Source organism: Artemia franciscana, chromosome 17 (genome assembly GCF_032884065.1).
Source record: "Artemia franciscana chromosome 17, ASM3288406v1, whole genome shotgun sequence".
In the NCBI taxonomy this organism is placed as follows: Eukaryota; Metazoa; Arthropoda; class Branchiopoda; order Anostraca; family Artemiidae; genus Artemia; species Artemia franciscana.
The window spans coordinates 21842925-21866283 of record NC_088879.1 but is presented as its reverse complement, the minus strand read 5'-3'; the positions used below and the strand labels follow the sequence as shown (position 1 = coordinate 21866283).

The following is a 23359-nucleotide window of genomic DNA, read 5'->3' as shown; positions in this document are numbered from 1 at the left end:
TACGAATTGAAGGCACTTGCTAAGGATTGTTTATCCACAACATATCCATCAGCTTTCCTATAAAGAGATGGGGAAGATTGTTTGAGTTTCTTACGGGAGAGAGCTCCATTAATTTCAGTCCAAACCTTGCGCAAATTCCCTTTACACTCATTAATTTGACGCGAAAAATACAGCTTTTTTCCTAAACGAACTGAAGAAGTGAGCACGTTTTTGTAATGTCTATACTTCAGAAGATATTCCTGTGTCTTACTTTTACATGCAGCCTTGAACAAAGACGCCTTCATATGGGTTGCATTGATCAGACCTCTAGACATCCATGGGCATTTAGGTGTAAAATTCCTTGGCCTCTTTCTAAGAGGAAAATGCTTATCCAACAGAGTGCCCATACGACACAAAAATAATATAGTTGCACAATCAGCATCATTAGCTTCAAGAACACTAGATCAATCATTACTCTGAAGACTATGTATTAAATTAGAAATTTCTCTATCTGTAAAAGTTCTAAGAGAAGACTCGCCTTTCTCATCCTCGGTAATCTCTGTTTTAGGCACAGATAGTGATAGATAAATAGGGAAGTGATCAGAAAGATCAGTGAAAACAAGACCAGACAAAGAACTTCAAATTAGGAGAATGAGGTGAAAATATTATCTATTAAAGTGGCAGAATTTCTTGAAGGGTCAACACATGAAGGAAAAAAAATGAAGGAAGTAGCCCAGAAGAAGAAAATACATCAAAAAGATGATCACATTCATCATTTGATCCAACATTTAACATATTACAATTTAAGTCTCCCAAAACACAAATCCGTCTTTTAGAGAAAGTCCCCACACCAGAAAGCTGATCAAGCAAATCACAGAACAGATGTGTTGGAAAAGGAGGGGGCTTATAAAACAAACAAACAGTATCACATGCAACCTGGCTTTTCAGATCAATAACAAGAGAATAAACTGTCCTACTATTAGACACCACCGATGTAAACAAGGATTCAAGATCAGATCTTCTACAAAATTCAATACTAGATTTTATTAACAAAGAAATACCCCCAGAACACTTTGTTACCATTCTAGGGACATGAATAGCAATATAACCATGCATGTCATAAGCTGTAAAATTATCACTGTCAGATAACCATGTTTCCGTCAAGCCTATGACATCAAAAGGGCAAGAATTATCAGACCATAGATACGATTTAAGAGTGTCCCACTTATCTCTTATCCCATGCACATTCAAACAAAAAACATTAAAGCAACTGTTTGAAGAGAGTGAGGGCATAATATTATCACAATAATCAATGGTGGTGTGATAATTGCAGCTAGAACTAACCATAGATTCAAGGAGAGGGTCAGAAGTGTGTGCCTCTTGTCTACCAGCACTACTTGATTGATCAAATATAACTGAATTAAGAATAGAAGAATTCAAAAGGAAAGAGAAATCACCCATATTTATCTCAGACATACAAAACCTTCACAAATGACACACTATCCATAGTAGATGTGAATATCTTTTTCAGGTCTGTATTTTCTAGCTATGCAACACGCATTCCATTTCTTTCATTATCCTATGCCTGTTTTCCAATTCCTCGGGGTCTTTTTTTCATTGCAGTACTCAGATGTTTATACCCACTTGACGATTGTTTTTCCTTCGATGGTGTTGCAACGAAAACTAAAGGTAGAGGTAATTGCAATGGGGCTTTTGCACGCCCTTCCACTTTAACTTCCATAGGTTTCTCCAGGTATCGTCAAAGAAATCCATATTACCTATGTTAACTTTACATCAGGGTCATTGTTATTCTAAATGTTTGGCTAGGAGGATGGCAAGGAATTTTCCTGACTGGGTGGTCATTTTTACCGACTGTTTTCATCAATAATTAGCTTAATAGCCGTTTTGAATACGATACGTAAAATCACTGCATGAGTCAGTAAAACCGCTGCATTTACCGACCGAGATTAATATTTCGGTACATGTCACTATTTTCATGCTCTATGTTTAGCCAAATGGCAAATTGAGGCACCACCTGTAAAATCATGGCAAGAGTCTGTAAAACTGCTGTGCGTACTGACCAAGTTTGAAATTTCTGTAGAGAACATGTCAGTATTTATGTGATCTTAATTTAGCCGAACGGAGTCAGATCGAGTCAGAAAAATTCCGGCGCTTCGCGCCAAGATTTTACCGGCCCAGTTTTCTTTACCGAATGCTCAAAGATACTGGGATTTTGTCCCGCTTCTTCTCCATCATACATGATGGCCGTGCTTTATATAAAAAAAAGCTGTAAAAATAATCAAAATGTGTGATCCTTTGGTATTCACGTGATATTTCTTATGAATTTTAATTTCCATTTTCAGATGAGCCTGTCACTGAAGAAAGAACTTTTTCGTCCAACTATGGTACAATAACAAATTTGCTAAGCTACACATGTTACTCCATCCGGGTTTCCTCATCTACTCAGGCAGGTAGTGGTCCACTTAGTGACCCTGTAATGTGCCGCACTTTAGAAGATGGTAATATACTCTCAGCCTTTTTTTTGTCCCTCAAGTTTTATTTTCGTATTTTTGTCCCTCACTAACAGCCGTTTGTGAAAGACGCACCATTTTTTTTCTTCATAAATGATTTTTTGTTTAGTGAGAAAAACAATCCTCTAATAATTACCGAAATCTGTCTGCAGGCATATGAAGACTATATAAACGTATTTAGAGACTAAATAAATACGGTTAATGTTTATTTAACTACGGTGTCAATCCTTAATCCATGTATTAAGAGTTTTACCATGTCCTGTGGTAAAGTATAGTCAGTTTTGCTTAAGATACATTCTTTTGTATTTAATATTGAGTGCAAAAGATATTCAAGTCTTTAATAGAATTAGGGGAGGGGTAGCAAACCCATCATTGTTGGTGATCATCTAGTCATTTCAAGCTTCAGTTCGATTAGTAATTTTAACTTCTTGTTCCATTTGGTGTATATATTTGTTCACAGGAGTTTCTATTATTTTTAACTTTTACTTATATGAATTTCTTCTTTTTTTTTGAGGTTTCGATATACTCTTATACATTCTTTGGTCAATATTGTTATTATTATTATTATTATTATTATTGTTATTATTATTATTATTATTATTATTATTATTATTATTATTATTATTATTATTATTATTATTATTATTATTATTATTATTATTATTATTATTATTATTATTATTATTATTATTATTGTCATTATTATTATTATTATTATTATTATTATTATTATTATTATTATTATTATTATTATTATTATTATTATTCTTATTATTATTATTATTGTTATTGGAGTGGACCCACTATCCCTGAATAGAGATTCAGGCCTTCAAGACCCATTGCCTCCATTATTTGACGCATTAGTAGGCCTATTAAATAGCTTTCTATTTAACATAATTTTATGATGTATTAACTATAGAAATATGCTTATGTGTAAAAGTTTTTTAAACCTTTTCTGCTCAAGAACTAAAATCTACAATTTATGAAGGCTTTGAATATTTAGATAAAAATTTCTCATAAGTGGTAGTTTTGTAAAATAGCTGTTCAATAAAATTTTCACTCGGAAATCGTGTTAATTGTACAAAATATTTATTGTCAGAATTAGTTTGTTTTAACACTGAACCTACACTTAGATTGATAATTCATTGATGATTCTGGTTTTGACAAATTCAGAACTTCTACCTTCCTACTAAACCTTCAGCGGTGGAGAGGGAGAGAGTTTGGAAGGATCCCGGCTTACTTTGCAGTCGTAATGATACCAATGCAAAGTGTCGCAATGATTCTGGTTTTAACAATGTGCAATATCCCCGTCTGCTCAAAACAGATTTATTCGTGGAGAATGGGCCAACTCCATAACTCGGGTCCTTTGTTCATTGAACTGCGTTGATACCCTTAACCCTCCTGCCCAACCAACCCGTGCTTTGGGCCTTTAGATGATTCATAGTAAAATGACCATCTCAAAATTAGTATCCAATACCATAGGTGCTACTGAAGGGCCCAAGGGCATAGAGGCAAGGAGGGGTGCCCAATAAAATAACTATGAAATAATAAATAAAACACAAGACAAAGAAATTAAACAATCTCATCAATAAATAAGTATCAATAAATGAGCGAATTAATCTTAAAACGACAAAGGTAAATAAAATGGACACTCAAGTCAAACTTAAAATGAACGAAAACCCTACGAACAGGAGTTTAGCTGCTGTTTTTACCATAACAATAAGCCTTCTAAAGTCTATTTGCACATTTAAAAGGAATCAAATACTATATACAGGAGTTTAACAACTGCTTTAGTTTTTCAAAATATATAAGAAAAATAACACACTAAAAATCACCATAATGCTCAAGATGACTGGACAGAACTAGTGAAAATAAACTTACTGCTTAATATTTAAAGATTTAAATTCCTGGAAACCTCAGCAATTAAAGATTTTTTTGACAAATTTTTTCTGTTTCAATGTTATAATTAGAAGAAACCTAACATATATTTAGCTTTCATTAAAACGCAAATGGTAGAATGGGTCTTGGAAGGCTTACGGCTAGGGAGGCGTGGATAGGGCAGTAGCAGAACTCCTTTTTTAGCATTTTTCATCCCTTTTAAGTCTGATTTGAGTGTTCATTTTAATTTTTAGTTGTTTAGGAATTTTTAATTCATCTATATCAGTGTCTATTATTTTTGTATTTGATGTGATATTTTAATTTATTCCTGTTCATTTTGGGCTTCATTTATTCTTTGATAGTAATTTCTAGTCGTTTTAGGTTTGAATTATTGTAGGATTTTATTACGTCTTAAGATTTGAAATTGACTTTTGCTTTTCATTGAAAAATTCATTTAAATTAATTTCTCCACGTTTCTGATTGTCAAAGTTTTATTAGTGGTTAATATAAAGGATTTCTCTTTAGTTTTAAAAGGTTTTTGTCTTAAGAATTAGAATACCCAATTATAATTTAAATTCTTGATTTAGATTGGTGATCTTGGTGCTGGCTTTGATTGTATTCGATATAGTTTATGTGTGACTTTTAATCAATTTAAAACCAAAGACCACAAGAGCAAGGAACACTGTAGGCACTGGAGTTTTTTCCTATCGGGAAAGGGTCTTTACCTTGGTAGACTTGGCAACTGATAGTTTTTCTGAACCTATATTAAGTGGACATATTATTTTTCCTTAGATTTTTGGAAATTTGGTCTGAAACCCCTCTAACGCACGGGAGACCAAGATTCAGTTTATCTTGGTCTCACATACGTTTAAGGGGCTTCAGACCACATTTCCAAAAATTCAAGGAAAATAATATTTTCACTTACTATAAACCCAGAAAAACTATCAGTTCCCAAATATACCAAGGTAAAGAAATTATCACGGTAGGTGAAACCTCCGGTGTCAACAGATTTCCTTGCTCTTGTGGTCTTTGGTACATCGGAAGAACTGATCAACGACTTACGAATAGATTAACTCAGCACTCTACCTCAATTAATAACACCCTTAAAAAGCGGAAAAACAGAAAATTTTGACTCTGCCCTCTCAAAAAACATTTAGGTCTAGTTTTGAACAGAGATTCAGGTGACTTAAGAATAAGTGAGTCGTGTTTCGGTTTGCTCAAAAGAGAAGCCGATACTTTAGTAATCCCGGAAATAAACGTTGAACCACTTTCTCAATCACATAATCAAATATATCATCAACCCCTTAGGTCTCATAGGGTATTCGTAAGAAATGCAAAGGTTAAAATCAGAAATCAGGGGACCTAGTTCTCTAATTTATTCAATTGCTCCTTCCTTTGTGTGAATGAATGAGTTTTTTTCTTTTATTTCCCAGTTGTTCGCTAGTATCCATCGTTGGCAGTTCAAATTTGTTTGGATTTTGTGCAAATCGCAGATATTGGCGAATAACTCATTTTATTGTTTGTTAGGTATTTAATTTTAATTCGTTAAATTTTTGGTCTTTTATTGAATTTGATTCAATTTTTTGGCGTTTTCTTTTTCATTGGTTTTTTTGTACTTTCCACACTTTTTTTCCGGTTTCTATTTTTTTTTTCCTTGATCTTATTATTTTGTTCGCGCTGAAGAAGAGAGGCGGTTGTTCTCTCGAAATATTCACTTTTTGTTTTTTCTTCAGTATTTTCATTTGGCCTTTAAGAACCCCGTTTTTGATCGTTCTTTTTTTTTTCTTTATTTAAATCCTTTTGATTTAGTTCAATAGTAAAAGCAGAAGTAATAATAGTAGCCTATAAACCGTGAAAGTTTAAACTTAATACCTTCAGTCATTCTTTAGTCTTCAGTTTTGAAGACTAGGTCGATGCTATTGATAGAAGAGAATTAGCAAAATTTTATATCTTGCACGGTATACCAGAAAAATAAATTAAAGTTATACTGCTATGTACGAGAATAACACTGCTGTGGTGAAAGTAGGAAATGAGGCTAGTTGCTGGTTTTGTGTTGTGAGCTGTCTAGCAGTGTTGTGATCTATTCCCCTTTATATGGATCCTTTTAATGGGCTTCGTTTCCCTAACAAACCTAACATCCCCAACAACAAATCCCCCTAAGCATTCCCTCAAAGTTTCATCTTCATACTAGTAGTAGCCACAATATTAGGTTCAATGTTCCTACTACCTGAACAATTGTTTAGGGTCATGAAACTATTGTTAATAAATGAATTTTGACTTTCGGAACATCTTTTCTCTCATGCAAAATTACCACAAACTCACCGTTATGGAGTTATTATATATTTGCACATTTGGGGGAGGGTGGTTAAAGCATAGCATATAATGCATATATATTATATAGCATTGTTATTAGGGTCATTATTATTATTATTATTATTGTATTATATTATTATAGTATATTATAATATTATATTATTAAATTATATATATTATATATATTATATTATATATTATATTATATTATATTATAATATTATTTTATTATATTATTATTATTATTATATTAGGGTCATGAAACTATTGTTAATAGATGCATTTTGACTTTTGGAACATCTTTTCTCTCTCGCAAAATTACCGCAAACTCACCGTTATGGAGTTATTCCGGCCCAAATATCCTGTATTTACACATATAGAATTGCAATCATTTTCTGTTTCGTTGATCGGATTTTTGAAATCGCGAATCTGTAATAGTTTAGAAACAAATTTGGGCTATATATTTGCACATCAGGGGGGTGGGGGTAAAGCATAGCATATATTATATACGTAAGCTAACCATTGCTGTATTTAATATATGCTAGGCTTTACCCCCCCCCCCCCCTAATGTGCAAATATATAATAACTCCATAACGGTGAGTTTGCGGTAATTTTATAAGAGAGAAAAGATGTTTCAAAAGTCAAAATGCATCTATTAACAATAGTTTCATGACCCTGAACAATTGTTCAGGTAATAGGGACATTGACCAATATTAGTAGTTGTATTAGTAGTAGTAGTACAGATGCAGGCTTAAGGATGCAAAGGGGGTTTCTGCGCAGGGCACAGAAATTTTAGGGGTGCAAAATTTCAAATAAACAATCTAACAATTATAATCATTTCGTAATTTTATAATTTTATTTTTATTAAAATAAATTAGAGGGTGTAGTTGGTAGTAAGTATAAGCAATTTGATTCCGAAATTTTCATTTTCCCGTATCTTCACCTCTATTCCTGGAAAATAAAAGCAGGTACACCAAATTTATTAATTTTAATGATGTTAGAATCAACTGTGCAATAGAAAGATGGAGGGGTCTATCAAATAATCAATCAAATTAAATTAGCGATTGCAGTATTGCCTTTTTTCACTTGATCAACCCCCTAATCATTCCCTGAAATCTTCAACTTAATACCCTAAGCTATATCTGAGATACCCCCTGTTGACATCTTGCATTAAAAGTGTATGTTTTCATTTAGTTCAAGTTTCCTTTCAGTATTCCCTTAAATTTTCACATTTATACCTTAGCCTTATTAGCAGTCATAATAGTTCAGTAGAAGTAGTAGTAGTTGACTTTGTATTAGCGGTAGCAGTAACAGCAGTATCAGTAATAGCTGAAACATATTTCCTATTGGCCAGTTGAACATCCCCTTCAGTATGCCCTGAAAGTTTCAACTTATTACGTTAAGCGGTTCCTAAGATATTGCTGATGTACCCTTTTACAACCAGTATACACTTAGTGTACTTTGATTTAGTTTAAGTTTCCCTCTCAACACTTCCTAAAATGTTCAACTTTATATCCCGTGCGTTTGTAGTAGCCGCAATAGAAATAGTGATTGTTGTAGCATTAGTGGTAGTGGCGGTGGTAGGAGTGCCAGTAGTCGTAGTAGTTGTAGTAGCGTGCACATATTGGCTTTTGGTCAATTAATCATCCCCTTTATCCTACCGTGAAGGTCCCAACTTAATACTTTAAGTCATTCCTGAGATACGCGCTTTTAGAAAACCAGCATACATATAGTGTGTTTTCATTTACATTAATACTACCTTCAACGTTCCCAGAAAAATTCCCCTGAATAACCTTGGTCTTCTTGGACAGAAAAGGTTAAACATAAGCAAGGTCTTCATACTATTGACCTTAGAAGTGTTAGGAGTCATAACAGTTGCAGTAGGAGCAGTATGAGTAGTTGTATTAGTAGTAATAGTAACAGCAATACAAATGGTAGTACGGACAAATTGTCTTTTGGTCAACTTTACATCCCCCTCATCATGCACTGGAGGCTCTAACTTAAAATGCTAAGCTTTGGTAATCGGTATGCACATAGTGTATTTTGAGTTTGTTCAACATTCGCTTCAACTTTCCTTGAAAGCTTCAACAAGATGCCCTTGGCCTTTTTGAATACAAGATGTCAAACATATTCACCTTTCCCTGTAACAAATGATATTTGTAAATATTGGTCGAATTGTATAACTTATAGCTCTTACCCAAGGGCTGTCGGAGGATTTTCATCCCCAGAGACATATCTACTGGAACCTTCGACTATGCTGAACAAGATTGCCGTCTCAAAATTCCTTAATATTCTCAGCAGTTCCTGAAATACTACAGTACACTCTTTTAACAACAAACATGTACTTACTGTCGTTTGATTTTCTTCAACATCCCCCCTCAACATTTCCTGAAATTTTCACCTTAGTACTATTAGCCTCTATGAAGACCCAGGATCAGACATTTCTCCTTTCTTGAAAAACAAAACCCTATTTGTAAATAATAGAAACCTTGTATAGCTCACATTCCTTGCCCAAGAGACTGCTTTTTGGGGGGAGGGGGGTCATGTTATCAATGGAGGCATAGATATTAAATCTTAGGCAATTTGTAATAAAATGTCTATCTTAAAATTTTGATCAAATGTGCGTGGGGGGAGGTCATCTAGACCCAAGGGGACTGTTCACCCTCTGATTACTTTGTATTCTTAAAAGGAGCACTAGAACTTTCAGATTTGAACGAATTGAGCCACCTTCGAAGTTTCTATGTCCACCCCTTCCATATGAAGTGGCTATTGAAAAAAAATACATTAAAGCCTTATGGCTCTTTACTATAGGCAACGTTTGAGCGTTGCCTCGGATATGTTTCAGAGAAACTACAGTCATTTTGTGAAGGTTTTTCGTAGAGAAGTTTCTCCTTTTTTTCTTAATATCAAACTCTTGTATGAATTACTTTCTCGAGACCCATTGATCAAGGCCAAATTTTGGTTCTCTAGCCTGTTTTTTGTTCCAGTGCCAGATCCAGTATCAGGCTTCAATGTTCTTGCAAGCTCTCCAAGAACTATTATGGCCTCGTGGCTTCCTTCTCAGAAAGCCAACGGAAAAATAACTGGATACAACTTCTATGTGCGTGCAGTGTCTCCAGGCTCCTGGAATCTTAAAGCAGTTGTGCCTACCGCTGAACCCACCAGTGATCCGGAAGTTTTAAGATGGAAAGTCAACCCGATGAATTGCCACTTTACCATAGGAGGCTTAATCAGTGGTGGAAAATTTCAAGCTTGGATTTCGCCAGAAAATAAAGCCGGAGAGGGTCCAGGTGTAAGAACAGTAGCAATTTCTCTGAGTCCACCTAGTAAGTAGAACTTTCACCTATCTTTTTCTTTATTTCTTTCTTTGTAATTTCATTTTTATTTGTACAACTAAATAGTATAACTAAATTCTTAGCATAACTAAATTTTCTTAGGACTTCATAAGAGTAAAAGCTTGGCAAAAGACGTTTAGCAAAATATTCTCCTCCATTTTGAGCTATACCTTTAAAGTGTAAGCCAACTTTTAGCTGTGTATATTCCCTAGAATCCATAAAAACCGGCAAGGGAAGAAGGGGCATTCAAGTAAGGCTAGGTGGTATTGAATTTCGCTCATTTCTTGGATATTGTTCTGCTGACACCAGGGCTCTTGAATGAGGTTGTTTTAATGAGACCATGGCCTTTACAAAGTCTTAAGAAGCTTAAGAGCTTTTGTAGGAGCTCTCTTACTGGTTTTAAAATACCTACTCTAAGTGTTTAGCCTCAAAATGGTATTGGAGAGGATCTCTCACATGATTCCCTAATCTGATGCGCGTTCACGAACACCCTTGCAGGGTGCCCGTGGCTTGGGAACTTTGGGTCAAATTTATTTTTAAGAAATATCCAATGAAAAAGTACTCGCAAAGATACCAATATATACTACAGTATTACCGGCAGGCGATGCGGGGAAGGATATGGTGCCTCCTTCGAATAGTAGCTGAGCCGACACCAACTCGACAATCTATGCTACGGCATCTTTGGCATACCATAAGTTGGGGGATTTGGCTCCCCCTTCAAAAAGTAAGCAAACTGCAAACTAACCCCATCTTGAAGAAAGGACAATCCCTGTGTTTCGGGTGCTGGACTGTATGCTCTATGAATTGCTCGATGACCCAGTAATTTATTGTTGGCGAAACTTTAAGCTATGGATTGACTTTCTCTGTTGGATTGAGACAAGCATTAACAGTGTCGTTGAACTTCAAGAAATAGTAACTTCAGACACTAAAGATCGCTTTCAGTTTTTCAACTGAGTCTCCACAGATAGCTCTGCATTCAGTGGATGCTTATCAGCCAAAAATTGGCGTCTACATAGCTCGAATAGGAACACGTTTCTGCTAGGCTAGCTAGAGCCCCTTTCAAAATACCATTTCTTTAATATATCTGTCATTGTCGTATACGCCCCATCCCACGATGCCTCTTATTCCCATACTGACATCTTCTACAACTCCCCAAAATAACTGTTACGAAAATTTCAAAGAAAGATATGCTACACATCGCTGGGGATTTCAACGCAAGAATAATAGCTATGTACGCTCTGGCATGTCCTTGAACAAAGAGCATAACACCAGTAGTTCACGGTTGGGGTGTCTATGCTTTTCATAACGGCATTTGACTCAGTCCAGAGAGTTGGCATTCGGGTAGGTAGCTATAATTAAAGACGGAGTTCCAAACAAGCTGGTGATACCGATGAAAGCGTATTACGATAAAACACGTGCCCCAATCCAGGCTCTCATCCACGAGAGCTCTCTTCGATGTTGTTCATAGAGTACGGTGCAAGACAGAGATACTGTCTCTTAGTCATGCTTTTCAACTTCCTAATTGATTAGATAATGCCAAGGGCAATGTCCTGCTTTGTTGGCACACGAGTTAGCCACGTTTTTAACATGAGTTATCTAGATTACACCGACGGCATAGGTCTCCTGTCTAGGACCGTCACAGATTCCCAGGAAATGCTTACCAAGGTGACAATTACCGCCCAATCAATGGGTGTCAAAATTAGTATTCCCAAAGCAAAATTCTCATGTCCATTACGTCAAATCTGACACAGTCTATCTATCTCCAACAAGATGAAATTGAGGTGATGTACATATAGTGTGTTCTTGCTAGTTAAAAATCTGCCACGACTTAGTCAAAATAAGTTAAAGTTTAAAGTTTCTCCTTTGGACGATCTATATACTCATAGATTGTTTTTATTTAGTTCAACATCTGCCTAAATATTCCTTGAAAACTTCCCTTTAATACCCTTAGTTTGTGTAGTTGCAATACTTGTAGTAACAGTAGTATGTTTTGATTTATGTATGTTCTTAGCATACATAGTGCATTTCGATTTAAACCAATGCAGTTTCAATATCTCCCAAAATTTTCGCCTTAATACCCTTACCTTTAGTAGCAGTAGTAGTAGCACTAGTAGCTATAGTAGCAGCAGTAGCAGTAGTAGCAGTGGAATAATTAGTAGTAGTCTCAGCTTTAATAGCAGTAGTAGAAGTAGTAATTGTAATAATAATAGTTATAGCAGTAATAGTAGGTGTAGAAACAGCAGTATTATGATGTAAATATTGACTTTTCTTTAGTGCAACATCCCCAAGAGCAAGCCTTGTTAGTTTTAATTTTACCCATAAAACTGCTCATAAGATATTGCTGATATACCCTTTTGACAGTTTGTATACGGATGGTGTTTTGTGATTCAGTTTACCCTCCCCCCTAAAAATTCTCTGAAAATTTTACCTTCTTACCCTTAAATATTTTTTTAATGGTGGTCACAGCAGTGGCATTAGTATACAACTTAATACAATTAGCCATTACTAAGACATTTCGATATTTCCTTTTGATAACCTGTGTATTCATATACTTCTTGAAATTTTCATTTTAATGCTCTTAGCCTTACGAGTATTTCAATAAAAGTAGTAGTTGGAGGAATATTAATAGTAGTAGAACTAGTAAATGGAGCAGTGGTGGTAGTATTAGCAGTAGTGTGCAAATATTGCCTTTTTGTCAATTGATCTTCCCCTTAAAGTATTTGCTGAGAGTTCCAACTCGACACACAAATTAATTCTCAAGATACGTTCTTTTGACAATCTAAATGTACATACCGTCTTTTATTAGGTGCAATTTACGATCAGTAATCTCTCATATTTTACCCTTATAGACTTAGCCTAAATAATCCTAGTATCGCAGTAGTCGCGTTGGTAGTAAGAGAAGTAGATGTAGTGTTAGGGTTGCATTAGTAGTAGCAGTACCATTAGTAGCAGCAGTATTACTAGTAGTAGTAGCATGTACATCTTTCCTTTTGGTCAGTTGAACTTACCTTTAATTATGCCCCGGAAATTTCACCTTGACACGGTAAGTCGTTCCAAAACTATTGCTGATCTGTGCTCTTGACCCCCTTATGATGCCCTTTTCATCTTAATACTCTAAGCCTTACAAATTGTTGCAATTGAAGTAGTGGTCGGAAAAGTTTAGCAGCAGTATCAAACAGTTCGTGGTAACGAACTGTAGTAAGGAGCGACCCGGCTCAATAGTAAACGAAACTCTAAAAAACAAAATTTTGATGCTAAAATATACATCAAAAGAATCGGATTCTCATGCTGATTTTAAATATATAAATTACATCAAATTTAGTCTTTGTCATCAAAAGTTACGAGCCTGAGAAAATTTGCCTTATTTTGGAAAATAGGGAAAAACACCCCCTAACAGTCATAGAATCTTAACGAAAATCACACCATCGCATTTGGCGTATCAGAGAACCCTATAGCAAAAATTTCAAGCTCTTATCTACAAAAATGTGGAATTTCGATTTTTTTGCCAGAAGACAAATCACGGGTGCGTGTTTATTTCTTTGTTTTTTTTTTTTGTTTTTTTTTTCCTTTTCCCCAGGGGTCATCGTATCGACCAAGTGGTCCTAGAATGTTGCAAGAGGGCTCATTCTAACGGAAATGAAAGGTTCTAGTGCCCTTTTAAGTGACCAAAAAATTGGAGGGCACCTAGGCCCCCTCCCACGCTCATTTGTTCTCCAAAGTCAACGGATCAAAATTTTGAGATAGCCATTTTATTCCACATAGTCAAAAACCATAATAACTATGTCCTTTGGAATGACTTACTCCCCCACAGTCCCTGGGGGAGGGGCTGCAAGTTACAAACTTCGACCAGTGTTTACATATAATAATGGTTATTGGGAAGTGTACAGACGTTTTCAGGGGATTTTTTTTGGTTTTGGGGGTGGGGTTGAGGGGAGGGGGCTATGTGGGAGGATCTTTCCTGGGAGAAATATGTCATGGGGGAACCGAAATTCAATGAAAAGGGCGCAGAATTTTCTAAAATTACTATAAAAAAAAAAAACAATGAAAAAATAAACATGGAAAAGTTTTTTCAATTGAAAGTAAGGAGTAGCATTGAAACTTAAAATGAACAGAGATTATTACGCATATAAGGGTTTCTAAAAATACTTTAGCATAAAGAGCAAGGTATTTAGGAGGAGATAAATACTTCCATTATATGGCATCTTACTCCTCTTTGTGTTCCAATTGGTGTTTTCTGATGCGAAATGGCTAAAAATGCTGCTTTGCTGCGATGATCCAACATAGGGGGCACAAAACCTCTAGTTAAGAAATCTGGACAGTTACAAAAGGATTGAGTGTCCTGGAATTTGCATTTTCTGGCCCTCTTTAGATAAACATTTATGATTGGTGATATGAAATGGCAGAAGATACCACCTTACTGTGGCATAATTTCATTTGGTACTTAAAAATGGCACTAGATATGACATTTTCCTCCAGATAAACCCTATCCCAACGTTCTAAGACCACTGGTTTGGCATGATAAACCCCTGAGGAAAAGGGATTAACAGCAAAAAGGGAGACACGCCACTGCTTCTCATGCAAAAAAGTGATTTTCTTTGTGGTTCAAGGTGCGGGACTTTTATTCTCCTGAACATGGTTTTCGACCATTGCGATTCTAATTGTTGACTTTTCATTTTGATCTGAAACCACTTATCGGGGTTTTCGCATTAAATTTTCATTGAATTTTTATTAAATGTTAGTTTGCATATTTTGGTGCACCATGATCACAATAAACCTAAAATAGAAGGATATGCAGTAGACTAGTCTGGCAAACACAGTTTTCCGGTGACAGTGGTAGAATCATTTTAGAACCCCGGTAAATAATAGTAAATGAAAATTAAATGATTCTGTATTGGAAAGCACCTTATAAGATTCACACTGTCAAAAATTAAACTTACCTCAATAGCTCGAAAATAAACATAATGTCAAAAGTTTCTAGTAATTCTAACCAGCAACACAGAGAATGAAATACTAAACTCCACTCAAAGTTATTTCTAGGCCAAAAAATTACTGCCAAATTAAAAAAAATACTCCCAACAAAATAGCAGCAGATGGTGAAATACTTATGCAATAATCATGATTAGGGTGTGGACCAAAAAATTTCCGTGCTTCTGGAATCATATATGAAGTTCTTGTAATCTTTTAAATCCATTGCTGGAAAAATAAAAATCTTAAACTTCTAAATAATGAAAATATGAAATAATCAAAATCCTGGTGTCACCGAAATTTCATAATAGATTCAATGAAAATATAGTCGGTGGTAGTTTGCTGTGTTCAAAGAAGTTTGTTTCTAGAGAGGCGTATTCTCAGGGGGCGTATGGCAAACTCCAGGAAGAGTCGAAACAGGTAAACTATAAAAAAAGGAAATTGTAAGGAAAATATTAAGACTTCAGGGTTGGGATTGGGATAGGCTAGGGACGGATATAGCAGAAAATAAATCATTTTTACTTTGAAGTACACTTTCAGATAAAAATGACTAAAGAAACATATTTTATATTTTTTTCAAGAATTTTTGGGCCATCTTTAGAATTAATGGTGGGCTTGTATGAATGGAAATCATAATTAATCTGATGAAGAATTAGTTTTTATTTCTATCTTTTAATTATTTAGATTCACCAAAAATCGTCACTATTGGAAGAAAGGTCCTAGCATCGTATCGAAGCACTGTTTTACTAGATTGTGTCGCCATCAGCCGTGCAAATCTACAAAGAAAATGGCTGAAATTTAGTCAAGAAATAAAGAACTTTGATAGGTTTGTTCTTATTCTTCCTATTGTTCTATACTTCTTTAATTAGGAGGCTCTGATTTCCATAGATTTCCAATTAAAACTTACAGACATCGCAAATAAAGACATAATTAGGTTCATCGGAAATCAAGGTTAGGTCCCAAAAATATATTATGTATGTTAACCTCAATCTTGATCTATACTTGCAATTTCAAAAAAGCATTGTTTATTAGGAGGAGGGGAGAGGAATATAAACAATAAAATTTTGTTTAGTCATGGTTTAATTCGAAAACTTATGTTTACAAAATGTTTAAATATGTCAGGGCCTGGAAACGTGAGAACTTTCCATTTTCCTACTACCTTTATATTAGATTATTGGTTTAGACCTAAGTTTTACAAAACTCAAAGTAAAAAAAAAAAAATGAAATTCTCATTTTTTCTTTATATATGTACTATATTATAGATAATGTAATGTATTTGAATAGACTATGTGCTATTTTGACATGCAAGAGCCTTTAAAACTTGTGCGAACAGTTGGAAACACTAATTGAAAAAGGAAATTGATTAATATCTTTTTTCCCCAATAGAATAAAGATAATTGAATCGATGTGTATATTCGGTGATTTAACATTGATAAAACAGAAATTAAAAAGTAATGGCAGTAGAGAGAGTTTAACATTATTTAGCCAAATAAAAGGAAAAAAATATTTTGTTGAATGATCCTATAAGTAGTGGCATCACTACCAATTGCTAGTATTGGCTATGCTATGGGAAAAACATTTGTGACTTCAGGAAAATTAAATTGTAAAAATAGACGTTGTTTCGACTGTAAGTAAGTAGAAATACTAAAGCTTGAAACGAACAAGAATTATTGCTTGTATTAGAGAGATACACCCTTTTCAAACCCTTTATTTTACGTTAAAGGCTCATATTTCCTTAAAACCCTTCTCGGTCAAATTTACTGTTCCTTTTTTGTACAATTCTTTCTTAGTGAGGATTGAGTATGTGTAATTGAGGATGGTGCAGCCCCCATAATATATGGAATAATTTCTGTTAGTATTAAACTTTTATTTTGCTCCTTACAGTAAACAAAACGTGTTTCTTTTTATTTAATGACTAACCATTAACTCAATCATGCTCGGGAATCTCCTTCCCTCCCACCCCGCGCAAAATTTGTCCTAGAAAATGATCCACGGAAACTTATCTCCAGCCTTAATACCCTCTTCGTGGTAAATCATCCCCCCCTGCAGTAAACACCCTCTAGAAAATTCTGTATACTTCCCAATGCTGGGTAATTTTTTAAGGGGGGGGGGGGGTGAATTATGGATTCATTATTATATTTTTAAGTTTAGACATTCACTGGAAGGTAAAGAGCAATATCGAAACTCAGAATAGGCTTTGCTTTCTAAGATTGTAAATACCCAAGGAAGATATCACCGGGCTTGACATTCTACGATAGTCCTGACAGAGATCTGAGATATTCCTGACTAGTGGTAATTAACAGCTATTAATTATGTGCCTATAAAAATACCTAGTCTCTCTAAAAATATTAAAAAAATATATATAAATATAATATAAATATAAATATAATATAATATATTATATATAAATATAAAAATAAATATATAAAAAAAAATATCTACAGATAATAAGACCATAATTGCCATAAAACCCAAGAATGAATCTAAAAATACTTAAAATAGTCCTTAGGTTCAAGTTCTTCTATAAAATAAATATTAAAATCTAAATTTAAGAAATTTCCAAGGGTCCCAGAGACCCCTTAACTGGGAAAAGAAAACAAATGTAGGTCTATACTTTAATCATTTTAGGCTACTGAACTATGCCTAGAAATGGTAAATAAGAGGTCCATTCAGTCAGTGCTCACACGACGACAACCAATCTCAATATCACCTATCTATATCAACAAATTTATTTTTATTAGCAACATCAAGAACCAAGACTAGCTTCTTAAAATAAATTAAACAAACTCAACTCCATTAAATATCCTCTTTAAAACAACTTTATTTAATTATTTTTAAATTCAATTATTCTTCTGTGGCCAAAATCTTTTCAAGTGTTTTTTAAATGAACCAAGAGTATAAGAGTCTTGAAACCCAACAGAAACCGAATTCTAGACATAACCCTCAGTAACGACAAGACAAAAGAGGTAACTCACTAACGGAGTGGAAAAAATGAGTATATCCCCGTGATTTTGAACTCATTTCCTGTTGTCAGCTGAAGATTACAAGTGGATGAAAGTAAATATGGAAAATAGACATCCATGCAGATGGAAAGTAGTGTAGATAATTATAAATAAGAGAGAAGCTCGAAAGACAGAGAATAAAAAAAGACAAATTTGCTTAAGTTTTCGTATGATCCCCAGTCCTTTTGAAACCTTGACTCTTATCATTTGAATATGCTGCTCGAATGTTAGACTGTCATGCAGAAGAACTCCAAAAAACCATACGTATCGATCAGATGGGTGACATCTAGGATCTCTAGAAGTAGGGAGCTCTACTACTGTTAGACTGCTCTTACCTATACGGGACAAAATAAGCAGGAACATCTTTTTTACAATCAAAGCTAAAAGATTACTGTCAAACCAATTATAAATTTTCTCAGTTATGATTTATAGCTTTAGTGTAGGGTATTCGTAAGTGTAGAGGATGTGTTGACCAAATTTTCCCTCTTATTTTAATATTCGAGAAGTGCCTGAGTCATCAACACCTTTCGTACACAGTTTTATAGACTATTAGCAAGCGTTCGATTCACTGATAGGACACGTTAGAATACGTAGAATTTTGTATTCATGTATAGTATTTCTGATAAACACATTAGCGTGGCTAGTGTTATGTACAAGAGTAACATTGCTGCAGTTAGGAAATGAGGCTATTAGCTCGTTTTGTATTAAAATCAGGAGTCAAGAAAAGTTGTGTTTCAATTCTCGTTTACATGGATCATTTTGATATAATTTATTAGTATTTTCTGCTTTTTTCAAAAATTTTCAAAAAAATTTTAGCGGCTGCACAAAATAGCTCTTTAACAGTGATCTACCCCATATTCCTTTTATAGGTATATATTGAATTCAAATGGCTCATTATTAATAATTGATGCACGAAAACAAGATCGTGGTAACTACACATGCTCTGTTCAAAGCAAAGCAAATGAAGATTCTATTGTACACTCTGTCGATGTCCTAAGTAAGTTCTTTTCGTAGTTAATCATCAGTTTATAAGAAGCAGTCTATTTTAGGGAATCTGGGTGTTCCAGGAAGGGATTAGGGGCTCCAGAAGAGGAAAAATGGGCAAAAGTCTGTTACATAAAGAAAGTAGATGTTTCAATTATGAAGAAAAAACTACATTACATAATATCTGGGTTGAGAAGTAGTAAAGAGGCCAATGGCCTATTGCATAACGGGACTAAGTGTTCCAGATACGCCGAACACTGTACTACGCTGTATCTGAGCGAAGGTAAAGTAAGAAAGTGGTTAATGGCCTATTACATAATGAGGTCCACTTTTCCCAGTGCGTGTTAAAATCTATTTGTGTAATTGAGTAGGTGTTGAGTACAGGAAAAAAGTGGGCAAAGGCCTCTTTGCCCACTTTTTGTGGCAAAAAGTAGACAATTTTGCGTCTTTTGTGAAGACACTATTGTGGCACACATAGAAGTGAAACATCCTTCTATGTGTTTCAGAAGGGTAAATGTGGTCAAATCTTTATTGTATAAGAGGATTAAGTCGAAAAGATAGAATATGAGATTGTAATCTAAAGTAAGCTCAGTACTGATCTGAGACGGCGCATTACCTTTGTGAAACAGATTTTTTTTTTTTTTTTTTTTTTTTTTAATGTTACTGCCGTTTTTGCGAAATTATTGTCCTCAGCTTATCAAATAATGATCATTCAGAGCAGGTCCTGTAAATATTTTTCACTTTTTAACATAATCAATTTATGTAACTATGTGACTTCAGAAAAAACAGTCGCAATTTTTTTTCCAGTAAAAAAAAATCAGTTGTTTTCTTTAGCCAATTCCGCTTTACCATCCACTGTTTGTCTCTGTTTTTGTTTCTTGGGTGTAAAGTGATGTAGCCACATTTCATCCACAGTAATTAATTGGTGCCATAACTTATTATTGTTCATAACTTGTGCCAATACAGCATCGGAAATGCTCCTTCAAACTCGTTTTTAGTCTTCATGGGCAAACGTGCACTCTGTATGCGGATTGCTTTCTGAAGTCAAAATTTTTATTCAAGATACACATTAAAACGCATTTTTTGACATATTTATAGCCTATGCTCTCTCCTTTTGTATAATCTAATGTTGATCTAGCACCATGTGGTGAACATTAGTGATATTACCAAATATTTTTTAAGTATTCTGGCATTCCCAAAGTGCATCATCTACCAATCTGGAACGACCGCGTTTTCATTTTGCTGCCCAAACTTTTTTTTAAGGATGGGAACAGAAGTGACCCGTCAAATTACCGACCAATTTCCCTTCTTTCAGTGTTTTCAAAAATATTTGAAAAGCCGATGCAAAAGAGGCTCACAAGTTTTTTACAATCTAATGAGTTTTTGCACAGTCATCAGTTCGGATTTCGATCGAAACATACTACGGATCAAGCATGCACTACACTCATCACTCAGTTTTCTTTATACCGCTTTAGATTCTGGAAAAATACTTACACGATAGAACGATTTCCATGGACCCTGACTCACTAAAGTCCATTGGTGTAGACTATGGAGTACCACAAGGATTGATTCTTGGTCCTACTCTGTTTTTGATATATATCAACAATTTATTTAGAGCGATAAAGAACGCGATTCCTTCTGCATGTTGTACTCTATGTCACGAAAAGGAAAATATGGTGGCATCTTCTAAAATTCTGCCATCCTCTCATGAAGATTTAGTTGCCTTCGCTGACGACAGCAATATCCTATGTGCTGAAGTCACGGAACAAGCTTTAGAGGTTAAACTTCACATGCTTATGGAGCGGTCTTACCACTGGTTTGACACAAACCGACTTGCTTTAAATATCGCTAAATCACACTTTCTCATATTTTCCAGAACTGGTAAGGTATGCCCGCCCTTATCAACTATATCTACCTCGAAAGGACCTTTGTCTCAACCTAACGTAAGATACGTGCGTTTCCTAGGAATTTTGTTGGATGAGAATCTTTCTTTTAGAAACCACATCAAGATAGTCCAAGCAACAATATCACGTAATCTTGGGATTGTTCGGAAACTTAAACACATATTTCCTGGATCTATTCTTCGGACCCTGTATTTTTCACTCATTCAGCCGTATTTAACTTACTGCAACTCGATTTGGATGTCTACTTTCCAGTCTCTGTTCCATCCGATTAAAGTAATTCATCAAAAGGCTCGCCAGTTAGTTAACGAACTTAATAAAGGTCATCGAAAATTGCTTTTGAATACTTATGCACTCTATGTTGTCTCTTGATCTTCAGTGATTTTCAAGTATCTTCATGGTGAACTGCCTCGCTGTTTCAATTCTTTCTTTCCCGATTTAGTTAATTCAAGGAGCTCTTATAATCTATGCAATAAAGACCACCTACTATTACCTCAAACTAAGACTGTCAGATCAGATTTTAGTCCCCGAATAGCATTTAGTAAAGTATGGAACAGTCTCCTTGATAATGTCCGTAGCATTCATTCGTTTGATGCCTTTAAAACCCAACTAAAAATATTTTTGGTTGATAAATATAATGGGGAGTAAATTTGAGAATAAATTTATTTTTGAATTGGTTTGAATTAATATTGTTATTTGTTTAATATTATAATGAATAATGAGGGTAGGGCGACATCCCTAGTTGCTAGACTTGAGCACATTTATTTATTTAATTTTAATTGTTGTGATTTTGTGTTGGTGGGAGATGGTGTGGACTTGGATTTGAATTTCGAGGACGAAGTGATAAGTAAAAATAACACAAAGTTATTTAATTGGATTTCTTGTTTTTTTAAGAAGAGACTCTTTATTTGGTATTTATTTTTGTTTTAACCCCTATGTAACGGGCCACGGAGCCTTGTAGGGGTAGAGAGTTATTGTTGTCCATTTATTTTGATGTTAATAAACTGAAATGAACTGAATTCATCGTAAACATCACCTAACTCACCTTTGGCTTATGTATTGTATTGCCCTTTAACAACAAAAGTTTTGTATACAGCTCGATACTCGATTTCATCCATTTTCACAAAGATTTTCAAATCTATTTACGCAATCAGTTATCATGCAGCAATTACTTTGTCCAAAATGGCTGGAAATTATTATGAGTACTACTCAGAAGTCATACAACCACAATGCTCAGCGTCTTTTGACAATTTCTGCTATGTTATCGTTAGGGCTGGGAACTTTCTAGACAACGTAAGTAATTAACTTAGTTAAATAAATGATCCTCCAGCTTAGTTAAATCTGCCTTAAAGGACTAGAACAAATAAAAAATAACTATGGCTTAACAACGATATCTTTGCTTCAGTGTGCCTTTTTGTATACCTAGAAATGTCTTTGAAAACGAACGAAGGTTCTTGAAATCATCCCTTGCCAACGGAAGCTTTGCAATTTCTCAATCGGCTATTATATGTCCAAGTGCTTCAGTTCATCTGTTGCTGACGAATTTGAATTTAAAAGTCTTTTTGTTTATCTTATTGATTTTCCCTCGGTATTTGCTCCTATTCACCATCTTCATGAGAAAGCGGCAAGAAATCCCCAGTCGGCTACACACACTCCTGTTGAACTCCTTACGATTAAAGATATGTTTTTATCACTATCTTCGTTGGCATATCAATACTTCCAAGGAGATCTCTCATGTTGTTTTTCGGGACTGCTCAAAGTAGTAGGGGAAGTAAATTTATATATAGTTCGAAACTGGTAGGATGTAATGATTCCACCTACTCCCTCGGTTTGTTCAGACTTTGGTCTGGCCATGACTGTGGGGCGTGCTTGGAACTTGGTTGCCGCTGAGATCCGGCAGTCACGAATACTTGGCTTCTTTAAGAGACAGATGAAAAGTTTCTTATTAAAGGTTTCTTACTAATTGTTTCTTATGGTTTAATTTTTTTATTATTATTTTTTTGGGTTGTTGTTTTGTTGGCGATGGATTCTCGATGACGCAGATAATTTTAATTTGTATTCTACTGTTGGGTGATGTCAGGCTCGCTGTTTAGTGGGGACTGCCGGTTAGTTAATTTCTCTTCCTTATAGATTTATATTTAGATGTTGTTTAGTATGTCTATGCCAAGTTTTATCATTCTTTATTTATTGTATGTCGTTTCCCATGTAACGGGCCATTGAGCCCTTTTGGATATTGTTTTTTGTTACTGTTATTTTATGGGAATAAATAGAACTTGAAAACAGGAATTGATTTAAGGTCCCATAGAGGCTTATAACACAAACATATTTTGATTGAATAACTATTCCACCGAATCTAGTGAACTAAATTTCCTCCTCTAAAAGTTAACAGGTTAAATTCAGCCCAATGCTCTAAGAAAATGCTTTCTAACTTCGAATTTCTGTAACTTGTGAAATTTTAATTTCATGTGTTT

At 34.7% G+C, this 23359-nt stretch overlaps 1 protein-coding gene across 3 annotated transcripts in view; it reads left to right on the top strand.

The window, feature by feature from the left end:
- LOC136038001 (cell adhesion molecule Dscam2-like) overlaps positions 1 to 23359 on the top strand; it is a 142007-nt gene that overhangs the window by 94028 nt on the left and 24620 nt on the right. For all 3 annotated transcript variants that reach the window (XM_065720916.1, XM_065720915.1, XM_065720914.1), the window contains 4 exons: positions 2343 to 2498; positions 9689 to 10027; positions 15686 to 15827; positions 18873 to 19000. In XM_065720916.1, the coding sequence (XP_065576988.1) occupies positions 2343 to 2498; positions 9689 to 10027; positions 15686 to 15827; positions 18873 to 19000 (765 nt within the window). The remainder of the gene's footprint in view (positions 1 to 2342; positions 2499 to 9688; positions 10028 to 15685; positions 15828 to 18872; positions 19001 to 23359) is intronic.